The 15,135-nt window shown below is 59.6% G+C and overlaps 1 protein-coding gene across 15 annotated transcripts in view; it reads right to left on the minus strand.

Annotated features, from left to right (window-relative positions):
* Positions 1-1,656: 1,656 nt before the first annotated feature.
* Positions 1,657-15,135, minus strand: part of SBF1 (SET binding factor 1) — a 61,406-nt gene continuing 47,927 nt past the window's right edge. For 5 of the 15 annotated variants that reach the window (XM_040662796.2, XM_040662735.2, XM_040662688.1 and 2 more), the window contains 21 exons: positions 14,664-14,791; positions 13,993-14,168; positions 13,432-13,509; positions 11,421-11,560; positions 10,953-11,160; positions 10,115-10,311; positions 9,889-10,026; positions 9,030-9,122; positions 8,663-8,740; positions 8,036-8,220; positions 7,563-7,739; positions 6,580-6,681; positions 5,497-5,682; positions 5,286-5,412; positions 5,054-5,184; positions 4,478-4,711; positions 3,822-3,932; positions 3,516-3,727; positions 3,323-3,410; positions 3,104-3,235; positions 1,657-3,003 (listed from right to left, as the gene is read on the minus strand). In XM_040662796.2, coding sequence (XP_040518730.1) covers positions 2,905-3,003; positions 3,104-3,235; positions 3,323-3,410; positions 3,516-3,727; positions 3,822-3,932; positions 4,478-4,711; positions 5,054-5,184; positions 5,286-5,412; positions 5,497-5,682; positions 6,580-6,681; positions 7,563-7,739; positions 8,036-8,220; positions 8,663-8,740; positions 9,030-9,122; positions 9,889-10,026; positions 10,115-10,311; positions 10,953-11,160; positions 11,421-11,560; positions 13,432-13,509; positions 13,993-14,168; positions 14,664-14,791 — 3,020 coding nt within the window. In that variant the 3' untranslated portion in view covers positions 1,657-2,904. The remainder of the gene's footprint in view (positions 3,004-3,103; positions 3,236-3,322; positions 3,411-3,515; positions 3,728-3,821; positions 3,933-4,477; positions 4,712-5,053; positions 5,185-5,285; positions 5,413-5,496; positions 5,683-6,579; positions 6,682-7,562; positions 7,740-8,035; positions 8,221-8,662; positions 8,741-9,029; positions 9,123-9,888; positions 10,027-10,114; positions 10,312-10,952; positions 11,161-11,420; positions 11,561-13,431; positions 13,510-13,992; positions 14,169-14,663; positions 14,792-15,135) is intronic. The other 10 variants (XM_040662725.1, XM_040662698.1, XM_040662807.1 and 7 more) reach the window with 7 other exon arrangements.

A 15,135-nucleotide genomic window follows, 5' to 3' on the forward strand; every position in this document is an offset into this window, starting at 1 on the left:
GACCCCATGGCGGCCCCAGTATTGGCACCATGGTGGTCCCAATGTTGACCCCATGGCAGCCCCACTGTTGGCACAATGTCAGCCCCAGTGTTGACCCCATGGCAGCCCCACTGTTGGCACCACAGTGGTCCCACTGTTGGCCCCACTGTTGGCACTGCAATGGTGATGGTGTTGACCCCATGGCAGCCCCACTGTTGGCACAATGTCAGCCCCAGTGTTGACCCCATGGCAGCCCCACTGTTGGCACTGCAATGGTGATGGTGTTGACCCCATGGCAGCCCCACTGTTGGCACCACAGTGGTCCCAATATTGACCCGATGGCAGCCCCACTGTTGGCACAATGTCAGCCCCAGTGTTGACCCCATGGCAGCCCCACTGTTGGCACCACAGTGGTCCCACTGTTGGTCCCACTGTTGGCACTGCAATGGTGATGGTGTTGACCCCATGGCAGCCCCACTGTTGGCACTGCAATGGTGATGGTGTTGACCCCATGGCGGCCCCAGTATTGGCACCATGGTGGTCCCAATGTTGACCCCATGGCAGCCCCACTGTTGGCACAATGTCAGCCCCAGTGTTGACCCCATGGCAGCCCCACTGTTGGCACCACAGTGGTCCCACTGTTGGTCCCACTGTTGGCACTGCAATGGTGATGGTGTTGACCCCATGGCAGCCCCACTGTTGGCACAATGTCAGCCCCACTGCTGACCCCATGGCAGCCCCACTGTTGGCACCACAGTGGTCCCACTGTTGACCCTATGGCAGCCCCACCGTTGGCACTGCAATGGTGTTGGTGTTGACCCCATGGCAGCCCCACTGTTGGCACCCCACCATCCCCAGCCTCAGCCCCCACCCCTCCCAACCCCCCCCTACCCCATCATTGGGTCGCAGCGCCCCCACAGCCTCCCACCCCCCAAAGAACCCTCCGCTTATAGGGCTCCGTTTCCCTCCTCTCCATACACCGACCCCACATTGGCTGCACTCCGTATAAGCAATAAGAATCACTGCCCAGGGGGGGGATCCTAATGTCGTTGGGGGGGGGATTGGGGGCACAGTGGGGGAGGGGTTGGGGGCACAGTGGGGGAGGGGGCGCACGCCGTGCAATGACATTGGGAGGGCCTTTTCCTCACCAGGCTGACTGCCCTTCTGCACCGAAGCCGGGTCTGTGCAGGCCGTGTGTGTGTGTGTGTGTGTGTGTGTGTGTGTGTGTGTGTGTGCAGCAGGGATGGGTTTGATGATTGCTTCCCCCCCCCCCCCCCCCCCCCCCAACCCCCCCCATTTGTTGTTCCTGAGCGATTCCAGGCGTACTTTTAGTCTCTCTCTGCTGTCAGAAACTTTTATATTGTAAAAAAAAAACCAAAAGCTAACAAAAATTTGATGCTGGTGGCTTATTTTGGGGGGCTTATTTTGGGGCTTATTTTGGGGGTTATTTTGTTTTTTTTTTGTAAAAAAGGGAAAAAAAAACCCAAGAAAAAGGAAAAGCAGAAGCCTGCATCCCTCCCTCCGCTGTCGGTTTTAGGCTGTGAAACCCCGACTGCCCGTCAATAAACAGCTGGAAATGGACTCACGGTGGTGGATTCCTATGGGGGGGTGGGGGGCGGCTCTGGGGGGGTCCTCAGCCCCACAGCTCTGCATGGAGGCAGCCGGGAACGCCTCGGATCCGTTTCTCTTTTTTATTAAACTCGGTTCGTTTCTCTCTCAGTTTCTCTCTCTGTGTTTTTATAGAATAACCTCTTTTCTTCCCCTCTAGGCACAATACAATACAAGGACTCTTTGTCATGTTTGACACAATGTACAGAAAGAACTTCAAATCATCTACAACTGCTCCTCGGGGGACGATTACAAAACCTCCTGGGGAACGTCAGCTACCTGCCACGGCCATCGTGGGACCAGAAATAAAAGGGGGGGGTCCAAGGGGGGGGGGGGGATGGGATGGGATGGGGGTTTGCAGGGGGGAGGGGGGGTTAAGACTGTACAAAGAGCTCTGCACTGAAATAAAACATTGTACTCTTAAAAACAAGACGGGTCGGGGGGCGGCAGAGCTGCAGGAGGGGGGTGGGGGGGGTGCAGGATGAGCTGAGCCCCCCCTCCCAGTGCTTACGCTGTGCGGGGGGGGGGGGGGGGTGTGCGGGATCTGTTTGTGTACCGAGAATTCCCCCTCTGCGCTGATGCTGGGACAGCAAGGAGGGGGGTGGGGGGCAGTGGGGGCACAAAGCTGGGGGTTGGGACCCCCCCCCCCCCCACCACCACCACCACCTCCCCCCCGCTACCCCTCCCAAAATCCTGTGGGCTCAGCCTGGCAGCGCTGCAGGGCCGTGATCTGAGCACAGAGCGCAGCCCTGGGGAGGGGGGGCGGGGGGGGCTCGGGGAGGGGTTGAAGCCCACGGTGCTGCTCCCCCAGGGATGGAGCCCTGATGTGGGGCGGTGGAGGGGGGGGAGAAAGGAGCAGGGATTGCACAGCGCTGCGCTCAGCCTTTGCGTCATCGCCCGGCACCGCTGCAGCTCAGCCGGACCCCCACCCCGGGCTCAGCGTGGGGCCCCCCCCCCCCATAACCCTGCACAAAGGGACGGGCAGAGGGTTGAGGGCTGTCGCTGCAGCGGGAACGCGTGGGGGGCAGCAGCCGTGCAGCGCCCGCTCCCTGCAGGGTCCGACGCTGCCGTGGCTGCTGCTGCTGCTGCTGCTGCTGCTGCTGCTGCTGCTGCACGGGGCCGCGCTGCCCCAACCCGCTTCAACAGCAGTCCTCCACAACGCAGCCCTACCACGGATGGGGTGCTGCGCTGCGCTGTGCTGTCCCACCGCTGCGGAGGGTCCACCTCCTGCTCTGCAGTCACAGCCCCGGCTCAGGGCCGGGCTCTGCTCCGCTGCAGACGGCCGTGCGTGGGTTGGGGGCTCTCCCTGAGAGGCTCTCAGGCGTCCGATAAGCAGCTCTGGATGCGGTCGATCCACTGCTGGGCCAACTGCACGTCCTGGGCGCAGAAGTTGTAAACGCGTTTCGTCGTCTTCAGCTGCGGGACGAGAAGGGAAAGGAGGTGAGAGGGGGCACAGAGGGGGCTGCAGAGCCCCCTCCCCACCGCACGGCCCCCCAGGGGGGGATTCCGCACTCACATCGAAGAACGCTTTCTCGTCCACCGTCTTCGGGGCCCCCATGGTGGGGGTTCCGGGCGTGATGGACTCCACCTCAGCCAAATCGATGACCCCTTTGCACTCCGTGTCCATCCGGCTGTCGTAGTACCGCAGCTGGGGAGAGACCCACGTTGAGTTCGGCACCCAGGGATGGAGCACTGCGGGCCGCCCCTCGCCCTGCCCTGCCCTGCCCACGGGTACCTGGTGCTTGGTTTTATCCAGCACGAACCAGCGAGGCTTCCAGGGCTTCATGAAGGCTCCCTTCTTGTACAGAGACCCCTCGTAGGACCTGCGGGGTCAGGCGGTGCCTCAGCGCCATCTGCATCATCCCAGCAGAACTCCTTCCCCAGGAAGGGTCCCCCCCACCCCCCCCCCCACGGTGCCCCACGCCTGCCTGTTCTCGCTCTCTGACATCTGGAACTGGTTGTACAACGTGCTGGTGCTCCTGCGGCCTCCCTGCTTCCCGCTGGACGGGGTGGAAGTGCTGCTGGTGTCGCTGTCGAGGCTGAGGTTGAGGGTGGAGCCCACGCCGCTCTCCTGAAGGTACATCCCCAGCGAGCGGCGGTGGTGCGACAGCCCCGAGGACATCAGCAGGGAGCTGGGGGTCTGCGGGCACAGACAGCACAGGGTGAGGATGAGGGGGCTGAGGGCAGCGCCGACCCCTCCTCCAGCCCCCCCCCCCCCCCCACTACAGCCCTACCCGGCTGCCCTCCTGCCGAGCCTCGGTGCGCTGCGAGGCTTTGATTTTGTCCCACGTGTCCTTCCAGCGCTCCGGGACCTGTCCCAGCTCCATCTCCAGGTTGTGCAGGTCCTGTAAGGGGAGAGGTCAGGCATCAGCACCATCCCAGGGGGCGCAATTGGCTGCAGACCACGCGTCTATGGGGCGCTGCCCAACCCAGGGGTGATCACAGAGCCACTGAATTATAGAACCACAGAATGGTTGGGTTGGACGGGGACTTAAAGTTCACAGAACCACAGCATGGCGTGGGTTGGGTTGGAAAGGACCTTACAGATCAAAGAGCCATGGACTGTTGGGTTGGAAGGGTTCTTACAGAGCACAGAGCCATAGAATGTGGGGTTGGAAGGGACCTTGTAGATCACAGAGCCATAGAACGTTGGGTTGGAAGGGACCTTACAGAGCACAGAGCCATAGAACGTTGGGTTGGAAGGGACCTTATAGAGCACAGAGCCATAGAACGTTGGGTTGGAAGGGACCTTACAGAGCACAGAGCCATAGAACTCCAAAACGATTCGGGCTGGAAGGGACGCCAAAGCCCCCCCAAAGCCCCCGCCATTGCCATGGGCTGGCTGCCCCCTGCCAGTTCTCTCTCCTCGGCCCCCCAGGTCCCAGCTCACCTCCAGCAGCTTGGAGATGGCGTCGGGCTCCATGCGGCTGCGGTTGTCGTAGCAGGGCCAGATGATTTTGCGCTTGGTCTGCGGTGCGCTCGTGTCCTGCCTGTCTGCCTCCTCCATGTGCTCGGGCTGCCCCTGCACCAACTCCCAGTCGTAGGAGGGGCCCTCGGAGAGAGTCTCCTCTGTGTAGTAATCCCACACCTTCAGGTTGGAAATGTTGCTGTACGGCCGCAGCACCTGGGGGGGGAGGGATGGGGGGAACGCAGACAGATCAGCGATGGTTTTCTCTGCCATCGATGGCGCTCTCAGCTCAGTGTTGGAGTTCAATCCCTTCACACAGAGCTCCCCCAATGGGTGATGCTTTCCGGAGGGGACGTGAGGCTGTGGGCTGTCAGCAGAAGGCAATGGGGGGCTGTCCCTGTTGGGACGCGTGCTGTGCTCTCTATCCATGGAAGGATGGTTTTATACTATGTTGATATGGGGCCCATACTCAGACCCCACAGGGTCCCCCCTGCCCAAGGCTCCTGGCGGTGCCCTGATGTGCCCTGAGCCCCCAGCAGGGCCGGGCAGAGCTCTCACCTCCCCATCCTCGGGGGCATACATGTAGTTGAAGAAGATGGGAGCTTTCTTGTTCAGCCGGTCGATGTAATCCCAGATGGACTTGTAGACCTGCTGGCATTTGCGTTCACCTTTCTCCTCATACAGGAGGCCTGGGGGAGCGGGAGGGAGGAGGGAGGGAGGAGGGAGGGAGGGCATTATGTGGGGCAGGATGCCAGGATGGCACCCCACGCACCCCACACGCTGCCCTCACCCAGCTCGATGCGCTCGTAGTCTGAGTCCAGCAGGAAGGTCCGGAACCGATTGGAGATGTAGTGGTAGCTGAGGAACTTCAGGTAGTACAGACTGAACTCGAACTCCATGGGGAACTGTAGGTGGATCTGCAAGGAGCAGCGTGGCTCAGATCCCGGCACCGCCGCGGTGCAGGCGCTCGGGCAGAGCTGGGAGAGGAGCGCGGAGCTCACCTGGTGCACGCAGTCTAGGAACTGCAGGAAGATGGGAGCAAAGCCACTGCTCTGGCCAGCCAAGGTCTGGGCTCCACGGTGGCTGAAGCGGTGCCCAAAGGACAACCACTCCTTCTCCACCAGTAGGCGGAAGCCCTCCAGCGTCCGGTAGTAGGGATCCGACAGGAGCTGCACCAAGGAGACCACCTGCAGGGACACGGGGGTTTGAGATCATAAAAGCAAAGAATGGTTGGGCTGGAAGGGACCTTATGGATCATAGAGTCATAGAACCCTAGAATGGTTGGGTTGGAAGGGACCTTATGGATCATAAAATCATAGAATACCAGAACAGTTGGATTGGAAGGGACCTTATGGATCATAGAGCCATAGAATACCAGAATGGTTGGGTTGGAAGGGACTTTATGGATCATAGAGCCATAGAATACCAGAATGGTTGGGTTGGAAGGGACTTCATGGATCACAGAGCCATAGGATCCCAGAATGGTTGGGCTGGAAGGGACTTCATGGATCACAGAGCCATAGGATCCCAGAATGGTTGGGCTGGAAGGGACCTTATGGATCATAGAACCACAGAATACCAGAATGGTTGGGTTGGAAGGGACTTTATGGATCATACAGCCATAGAATCCCAGAATAGTTGGGCTGGAAGGGACCTTATGGATCATAGAACCATAGAATACCAGAATGGTTGGATTGGAAGGGACCTGATGGATCATAGAGCTGTAGAACCCTAGAATGGTTGGGTTGGAAGGGACCTTATGGATCATAGAGCCATAGAATCCCAGAATGGTTGGGTTGGAAGGGACTTTATGGATCATAGAGCCATAGAATCCCAGAATGGTTGGGTTGGAAGTGACCCCCCAGCCCCACCCCTGCCATGAACTGGGTGCTCCCTACCAGCTCAGGCTGCCCAGGACCCCGTCCACGGCCTCAGGCACCTCCAGGGATGGGGCACCCACAGCTCTGGGCAGCAGTGCCAGGGCTGCACCGCCCTCATGGTGAAGAATTCCCCCCTAAAATCTGACCTAAATTTCCCCTCTTTCAGCTTAAAATGGACAGCCATAGTGGCTGTAGGGCTCCTACCTGTGTGGTGATGTCCCAGCCGTCCTCCAGGCTGACAAGCACAGAGGAACCCGTGTCCAGGAGCTCCACCACCAGCACTGAAATCTGCAGGATCTTATGGATCTGCCAACAAGAGAACCAGGAGCTCTTCAGGAGCAGGAAACTGCTGGATACGAGGCAAAGGAGCCCCTTTTCCTGCAAACAGCTGAGCCAAACCATGCAGAGCACAAAGGCTCTGCAGAACACAGCTGTGGGCACCCGTCCTCCCTCAGCAGCCAGAGGGGCTGAGCCCCACAGCACTGAAGCTGAGCAGAGTTCTGAAGCAGCTGCTGGTGCACATGCTTTCTGGGCCACTTCATCCTTGTCCCTCTTAGTGGCCTTGCTTGCTTTGTGTCCTCCCACCCTGTGCCAAGCGACGCCACAGGGAGAATGCAGACCCTGCTTGCAGCCTTTGGTTCACAGAATCACTGAATGGTTGGGTTGGAAAGGTCCTTAAAGATCAGAGAGCCATAGAATGGTTGGGTTGGAAGGGTCCTTAAAGATCAGAGAGCCATAGAATGGTTGGGTTGGAAGGGTCCTTAAAGGTCAAAGACCCGATTGGGTTGGAAGGGACCTTAAAAATCATAGGCTCATAAAATGGTTGGGTTGGAAGGGTCCTTAGAGGTCAATGTCCCATAAAATGGTTGGGTTGGAAGGGTCCTTAGAGGTCAACGTCCCATAAAATTGTTGGGTTGGAAGGATCCTTAAAGGACAAAGACCCATAAAATGGTTGGGTTGGAAGGATCCTTAAAGGTTAAAGACACATAGAATGGTTGGGTTGGAAGAGTCCTCAAAGGCCAAAGACCCATAGAATGGTTGGGTTGGAAGGATCCATAAAGGATCACAGAACCACAGAATGGTTGGGTTGGAAGGAAGTCCGAAAGCCCACAGCCCTTCAACAGCCAACTGCAGCCCCTGACCCCAGGCATGGTTTGGGATCTCCACGGCCCCCGGGAGCCACTGACCTGTGAGAGCCACTCAGACTCCTCCAGGGAGCGCAGGTAGGCCACGCTGGGGTCGGTGGAGGGGCAGCCGGGCACGCAGGCCTTCATCAGCTTCTTGAAGCTGGCCTTCACCTGCCGCACGTCGAACACCTCGATGGGCACCACCTCCCAGTGCTGCAGCGGGTCTGGCTTCACCCCCTGAGGGCACAGAGCATCACAGAACCATTAAAGTCAGAGAAGACCTCCAAGACCACCAGTCCAACCCCAACCCACCCCCACCATGTCCAATGAGTGTGTCCCCACGTGCCACATCCCCATGGTCCTTGAACACCTGGAGGGATGGGGACTCCCCACTGCCCTGGGCAGCCTGTGCCGGTGCTGAGATAGCTCCCAACCTCCAACCCGACCCACCCCAGCACACCGTGAGCCCATCCCCTCTCATCCCTGGGAGCAGAAGCCGACCCCCCTCGCCACCACCTCCTTTCAGGAGGTACCTTCAGCTGTGACTTGTCCCCAATGATGTAGAGCGAGGCGCGGTGCTGACGCAGGAAGCTGGCCTCGGCGGGCGCACCGTTGTGCTGGGCACCCAGCAGGTCCTTCCCAGCCAGCCGTGAGCCAATCTCCACATTCAGGGCATAGCTGCTCATGCGCCCGCTGGCACGGATGCTGCCCCATTTGCCTGCAGGACAGCTGCTGTCACTGGGGGGGTCCCATGCACGGGGGGCTCGGGGCCGCCCGGATGGGCAAGCAGATCTCCGTGGGAAGTGATGGCCAAACACTCCAACCACACGCCGGCACCCACGGGATGCATGCGAGGTTTGGTGCAGGTTTGCTTTCGCCCCTCTCTCTGCTGGGTGCTGCCCTGTGCAGGGAGTGCCCCGTGCTGACGCCGTGCCCTGCAGCCAGCCCCCTCTCCTCCGCCACCGCCACCCCCAGCAGAAGTGTGCAGAGCCCAAAGCAAACCTGAGGGGCGGTGCGGTGCAGTACTTACCGCCGGCACCGTGCTCGGGTGGTGCAGTTATGGTGTTACTGGGGGTTAGTGGTGTGTGTGGGGTGGGGGGGGTTGTGGGTCAGTCGGTGGGTTAGCAGCCGGTGGGGTTAAGTGCCCGGCGGGACCCTACCTCGGGGCGACTCGCGGCCCTTCGGCGACACACACTTGGGGGTGGACAGGGTGATGACCCTGGCTCTGTGACCCAGCCCTGGGGGCACAGGATGAAAGCGGCCTCAGAGAGGGGTGGAGAGGAGAGGGACCAACCGTTGCCTCGCTGGGTGGGTACGGGTGGAAGGGAGGGGGGTGGTGAGATGGAGATGGGCATGGGATGGAGATGGCACGTAGGAACGGGACGGAGGTGGCACATGGGGACTGCAGACGGTCCCTCCCGCCCGCCCTGCAGCTGCCCCACACTCCAGAGCTCTGGGGGAGCACAGGGGGGAGCATCTACTCTACAGCTGCTGCCCGGGAGGCAGCGCTCGCCCGCACGTCCTCACCTCCACGGCTAATAGTCCCGGGCCCTTCGTCCTTCCCTCCCATCACCTGCTTCATGAGCGATCCCAGCTTAGGCTGCCTCTTGTCGGAGAAATCTGCAGCACCAACAGAACGTCAGCTCCCAGCCTGCGTGCTTGCGGGACCCTCCTTGCTGTGCTTCCCCTCAGTTCAGAGGGGAAGGGGCACGGAAAGAACCCAGCGGCAAGCGGGACGGCGCGGGGCTGCACCGGGGGTCACCAAGCAGGAGCTACAGCACAACAGCACCCAGAGAGCACAGCACCAGCAGCTCTGCCCCAGCAATTCTGCCCCAGCAGCTCTGACCCAGCAGTTCTGCCCCAGCAGCTCTGCCCCAGCACTGTGCAGGCACTTTGGACCAGAGGCACCACCCTTTTAGCTTCTCCAAACCCCAGCACCATCCCTCCGTGACCGCAACTCCCTTCCTTCCTGCAGCAGGGAGCCCCTTGCCGGGTGCTCCCACGATCCCTTTGGCCTCAGTGCAGCAGTGATGGGGTGGGATGGCAGGGACAGACAATGGATGACAATGGAGCCACTCAGCACAGGACACGCACTTACCGCAGCATCCTGCGCCAGACCCTGTGCTGCTGCTTGGGTGCAAGAGCTTGGCTTCGGGGTCTGCCCCATCCCAGCCCACCCCCCTCCTGGATCAGGATTCAACCTGGAGCTCCCAGATGTAGGGCCAACGGGTTCCCCAAACCCCATCCCCACCTCCGGCCTTGGGGAGGTGCTCCACAGAGCTGCTTCCATGGACGTGAGACCCAGCAGCTCTGGCTCTGGGACGCACTGGACCTCGGGGGTCCCTGGGCAGGAGCCTCCCGCAGCCCCCGAGCCGACCCCGCTCACCTGCACTGCTCATGTGAGCAGAGGTGAAGCCGCTGAGCGTGTTGCGCCCGCCGGCGTCGGCGTAGTGGGGCATGGAGTTGATGACAGCCTGCAGGTATTTCTCCTGCTCCAAACTGGTGGAGTCCGTCTGCGAGGGGCCTGGGGGAGAGCGGGCAGCGTCACCGCGCCGCCGGGGCAGCGGGAAGGGATGGGGCACCGCTCCAGGATGGGGTGAGGGGATGGGTACCTGCAGTGGGAGCGTTCTGTGACTTGAAGAGGCCCACGACGCCCTTCCCGTGCAGCCCCCCGGAGCGCAGCAGCACGGCTTTGGTGCGGGAGTTGCGCCAGCACACCACGGGGAAGCGGTTCTGGCGGTAACAGCGGGAGATGCGTTGGATGGTGTTGTCCTGGATGCTCTGCGGCACGATGAGCAGCCCGGGGTAACTGCAGGAGAGAGCTGAGCTGCAGGGAGCAGTGCTGAGCACACCTGTGCCCTCACCAGGGCAGAGCAGAGGGGAGGAGAACCTCCTTGCCCCGCTGGCCATGCTCCGCAGCACGCCCCGGGGTCCCATTGGCCTTTTGGCCAGCCAGGGCACACTGCTGGCTCATGGTCAACATTTGGTCAACCATTGGTCAACCGCTGGCCACCAGGACACCCAAGTCCTCCACAGAGCTCCTTCCAAGCAGCTCTTTGCAATGCACTCCAGAGTCACATCGGCCTTTTGGGCTGCCAGGGCACACTGCTGGCTCATGGTCAACATGTAGTCAACCATTGGTCAACCGTTGGCCACCAGGACACCCAAGTCCTCTACAGAGCTCCTTCCAAGCAGCTCTTTGCAATGCACTCCAGAGTCCCATCGGCCTTTTAGGCTGCCACGGCATGTAGACAGCTCATGGTCAACTTTTGGTCAACTTTTGGTCAACTGTTGCTCAACCATTGGTCAACTTTTGGTCAACTATTGGTCAACTACTGGTCAACTACTGGTCAATCATTGGTCAACCACTGGTCAACTATTGGTCAACCAGGACCCTGCTGGCCACCTTGGCCACCAGCACAGGCTCTCCTGACTCCTGGTTGGGCTCACCTCCGACAAATGGCGTACATGCGGTTCACCGTGGAGATGCGGAAGGGTTCGTTCTTGGAACGTGTGAGGCTGCTGCTGAGTGTGCCCAACCCCAGGCGCTGGTAGTCACGGCAGCAGGCTCGCTCCACCAGGTGGTTGATGGTCATCTTCTCCGAGGGTCTGATGGTCGTGGTGGGGGTCAAAGTGCTCCTGTCCATCTCCTCGGACACTGCGGACACAACGGGGGGGTCTAAGTCAGCCCTGGCACGGATGATCATAGGATGGTTTGAGTTGGAAGGGATCTTTCAAGGCCATCTGCTCCAACGTCAAAGGCCTCTCACAGCTCCAGGCAGGTGACATCAGTCACCCCTCCTTTATATCCACCGTGGCAATGGGGACACACCCATTCCTGCTCCCCGTTCCCTCCGAGAGCTCTTCCCCCCCTCCAGCACCCACCCAGCCTCTCCCTCCCTGCAGGGTGCTCCCAACCTGAGATCTCATCCTCGTTGTCCTCCGGGAAGTGCTGGCTGCTGCGCTGCTCCCAGGCAGGCGGTGTGTATTTCTTGCGTGTCACATATTGTCGGCCAATGGTTTTCTTGGCATTTTTCACCAGGTTTTTGGAGAGCGTCCTGGAACAGGAGAAAAGGCTGAGGATGGCTGACACCCGCAGCCCAGCACTGCAGCAGGTCCTGGTGGTTAAAGAAACACCCGCGGTGACACCCGGAGCAAAGCAGAGATGGGAGCACCCCAACCACCATCTGCAGCCTCAGTCAGAGCCACCAGAGGGGAGATGTCAGCTGCAGGTCCTGGCACCAGGGGAGTGTGCTCCATGGGGCTCCAAACCCCCAGGTAAGGCCAACAGAGCACGGGGGCAGGCAGGCTGGGCTGGGCCCACAGCAGCCTCCCATGGAGTCAGCAGCATCCTGGGTTACGACACCTGCACCTCCACGTCTGAGTTCTCAAACACCCCTATCTGGTACCGCCCCCGAGAATCAGAGAACCACAGCATGGTTTGTGTTGGAAGGGACCTTAAAGATCTTCCAGTCCATCCCACATGCCACTAGACCAGGTTGCCCACAGCCCCATCTAACCCAACTCCAATACTTCCAACAATGGGGTATCCCCATCCAACCCAACTCCAACACTTCCAATGAAGAAGTATCCCCTTCCAACTCGACTCCAACACTTCTCATGAAGCAGTATCCCTTTCCAACCCAACTCCAACACTTCTGACAATGGGGTACCCCCATCCAACCCACCTCCAACACTTCCAATAGTGGGGTATCCCCTCCCAACCCAACCCCTACCACTTCCAACCCAACTCCAACACTTCCAACAATGGGGTATCCCCTTCCAACCCAACTCCTAACACTTCCACCCAAGTCTAACACTTGAAACTAGGGGATATCCCCTTCCAATCCAACTCAACACCTCCAGCAATGGGGTATCCCCACCCAACCCAACTCAAACACTTCCAGCAATGGGATATCTCCTTCCAGCCCAACTCCAACACTTCCAGCAATGGGATATCCCCATACAGCCCAACCCAAACACTTCCAATGATGAAGTATCCCCTTCCAACCCAAGTCCAACATCTCCCCAGTTGGGGTATCCTCAACTTCTCTAGGCAGCCCGATCCAGTGCCTCAGTGCCCTCAACATGGAAAATTCCTTTATTTCAAGGTGGGGTCAGCTCCTGGGAGCCTCTCTGTCTGCCAGGGGCAGAACACAGAAGGGAAATCTTCAAAACCATACAGGTGCTTAGGCTGCGTGGTCAGAATAGAGCTCCTGAACACATCCCCCTGCAGGTAAGAATGCTCTGAGTGCGTGCAGGGTCTCGGGCACACTGTCATCATCTGAGGGAGCTCCGAGAGGAACAAGTGAAGGTGAAGCAGGAAATCAACTGGGGAATGGCCGACTCCAGCCCAGGGTAACAGCTGAGCTGATGCTCAGATTTCCAGTAATTCACCTCTAGGTTACCAGGTGACTTCCTTTGCTTTGCAAAACAGACCATGAGGAATCCACCTGCTCCCTAAACTTATCAAGGGAAGAAAAGCTTTGGGACTGAGGAGTGTCCTGAGAACAAATGGCCACGTACAGAGGCAGGTTTCAAGCAGGAGTGCTTTGTAACCAGAGGAACAAGACCTGCCGCCAGTGTGGGGCGCAGCTGGAAGTAGACCTGTGGGGTGATGATGGAGCTGATATCAAGATCTAGGGCTGTGCCCAGGCCAGGAGCTGGGCCCGCAGCTCTGGTGGTCTCTAGAGGTTAGTGGGAAGAAGCACAGCTCCCTGAGCACGTCCTGGGGCACGAGGACGGCCGCTCCTGAGGCCCCAAGCCTGAACATCACACGCACAGCCTGGAGAAAGGCAATCCCGGCGTGACCGACCCGCAGCCCAGGCAGCATGCAGAGCAGGTGAGAAGAAACCCCAGGAGCAGTGAAGGCTGCAGCCTGAGCCAATGCCACCTCGCAAGCTCGCGCCCAGAGGTGAAGGCATCTTACGTGGTCGAATGGCCAAGGTGCCCGAGGGACATGACCCCCACTGTCAGACCCTGGAACATATCGGTCACCTGCTGGGAGCTGAGTCACAAACACACGGAGAGAAGCTCAGACTGCGGGCACAGCAAGCGCCAACACCGCAGCACCCAGAGCCCAGAGCCACAGCAGAGGTTCCCCTGGCCACCGAGCGTGGGAGCTGATCCCATGGCAGCACAACACACAGCTCTTCCACAGCCCCACAGTGCTCCCCATCCTCTGGCAGAGCAGGGACTGCGCTCCTGTGCCTGCTGAGGCGTCTCTCCCTCCTTCTGCTTCAGCCCAGGCAGTTGTGCAGGGAGAGCTGCTGAATGCACAGCGTGATTCCCAGGCCTGAGTGCTGCTCCCCTCCGTGGGAAAACCCAAAGGTGAGCAAAGATCCCGTGCAAGCTCTGGGACCCCTTGCTCCTGCCCAGGAGCCCATGCCTGGTGCTTCCCTGCTGGAGGAGGGAGAAGAGAACCCCAGCAGCGCCTGCGAGGGCCGGGCACGTCCTGTGAGCTATTCTCCCTGCTCTGCTGCACGCATACCTGAGCGAGGGGTTCTTCTCCTTGGCCTTGGGCTGCATGGCTTGCTTGGGAGACTGGCCCACGGTGAAGGCGAAGGTGCCGTGCACATGCTGGGGGTAACGCAGCTTGTGCAGGTGCTTCCTGAAGACCTCGGCGCTGTCTGAAGCCACCTCCTCATCGAAGGCAATCTTCAGCAGCTGTGGGGACAAGCAGAGAGCAGGCTTGAGAGAAAGCAGAGAGTGTCCTCCTGTTGTTCTTCCCACTGGGCACAGCTCAGATCCCGGCCAGAAGTGATGGCCACAGGCAGGGGGGAGGCTGGGGAGCTGCCCCGTTGTCCCCGAGGAGCACACTGTGTTCCTGCTGTGCACTCAGCACCCACATGCTGTTCTCGTGGTGTTCCCAGAGTACAGCTCCAGCAGCCCCCAGCTAACCAGCAAGATGCTGATCCTACTAGAGGACTGCAGCTGTTCCTGCATGAGATCTGTAGCCCTTCTCTGCAAGGGGCCCTCGGGTTCCACCACCTGCCTCTGAGGCTGCCTATGGTCCGTGCCCACAAAACAACCCCCTACCACTCCAGCCTGGGTAGTAAGAGACCTGTCCCAAGGGATGGTGGCAGCAACAGCCACGTACCTGCTGGGTCCCACCACCAATGTGCTCCCCAAGAGCAGCTCCACCGCCCCAGATGGTCTCACCTGGAATGTGCACGAGCGCAGCTGCAGGCCCTCCTGGATGAACTGATCCACCTGGGCCTGGATATTGATCTTCTTCTCTTTGGTCAGCGAGGAGATGGGGAAGGATCGGATCACCACCTGCTCCCCCACTGGATAGAAGAATGGGAACGGGTTAGCCACATCCCACTGCCACTCTGAGACACCCCCACCAGACAGTCCCATAGGATGAGAGGGCCAGAATCAGGTGAGAGGCACTACAGCCAGGCCACAGAGACCTGGAGATGCAACCTATGATGGGCATGACGAAAGTATCATCTACAAAGAATCACAGAATGGCTTGGGTTGAAAGGGACCTTACAGATCCCTTACAGAACCAAAGAACGGTTGGGTTGAGTTGGGTTGGGTTGGAAGAGTCCTTGAAGATCACAGAATGACAAAATGGTTGGGCTGGATGGGTCCTTATAGATGAGAGCCAGAGAGTGGTTGGGTCAGA

The sequence above is a fragment of the Gallus gallus genome, chromosome 1, assembly GCF_016699485.2.
Source record: "Gallus gallus isolate bGalGal1 chromosome 1, bGalGal1.mat.broiler.GRCg7b, whole genome shotgun sequence".
Taxonomy (NCBI): domain Eukaryota; kingdom Metazoa; phylum Chordata; class Aves; order Galliformes; family Phasianidae; genus Gallus; species Gallus gallus.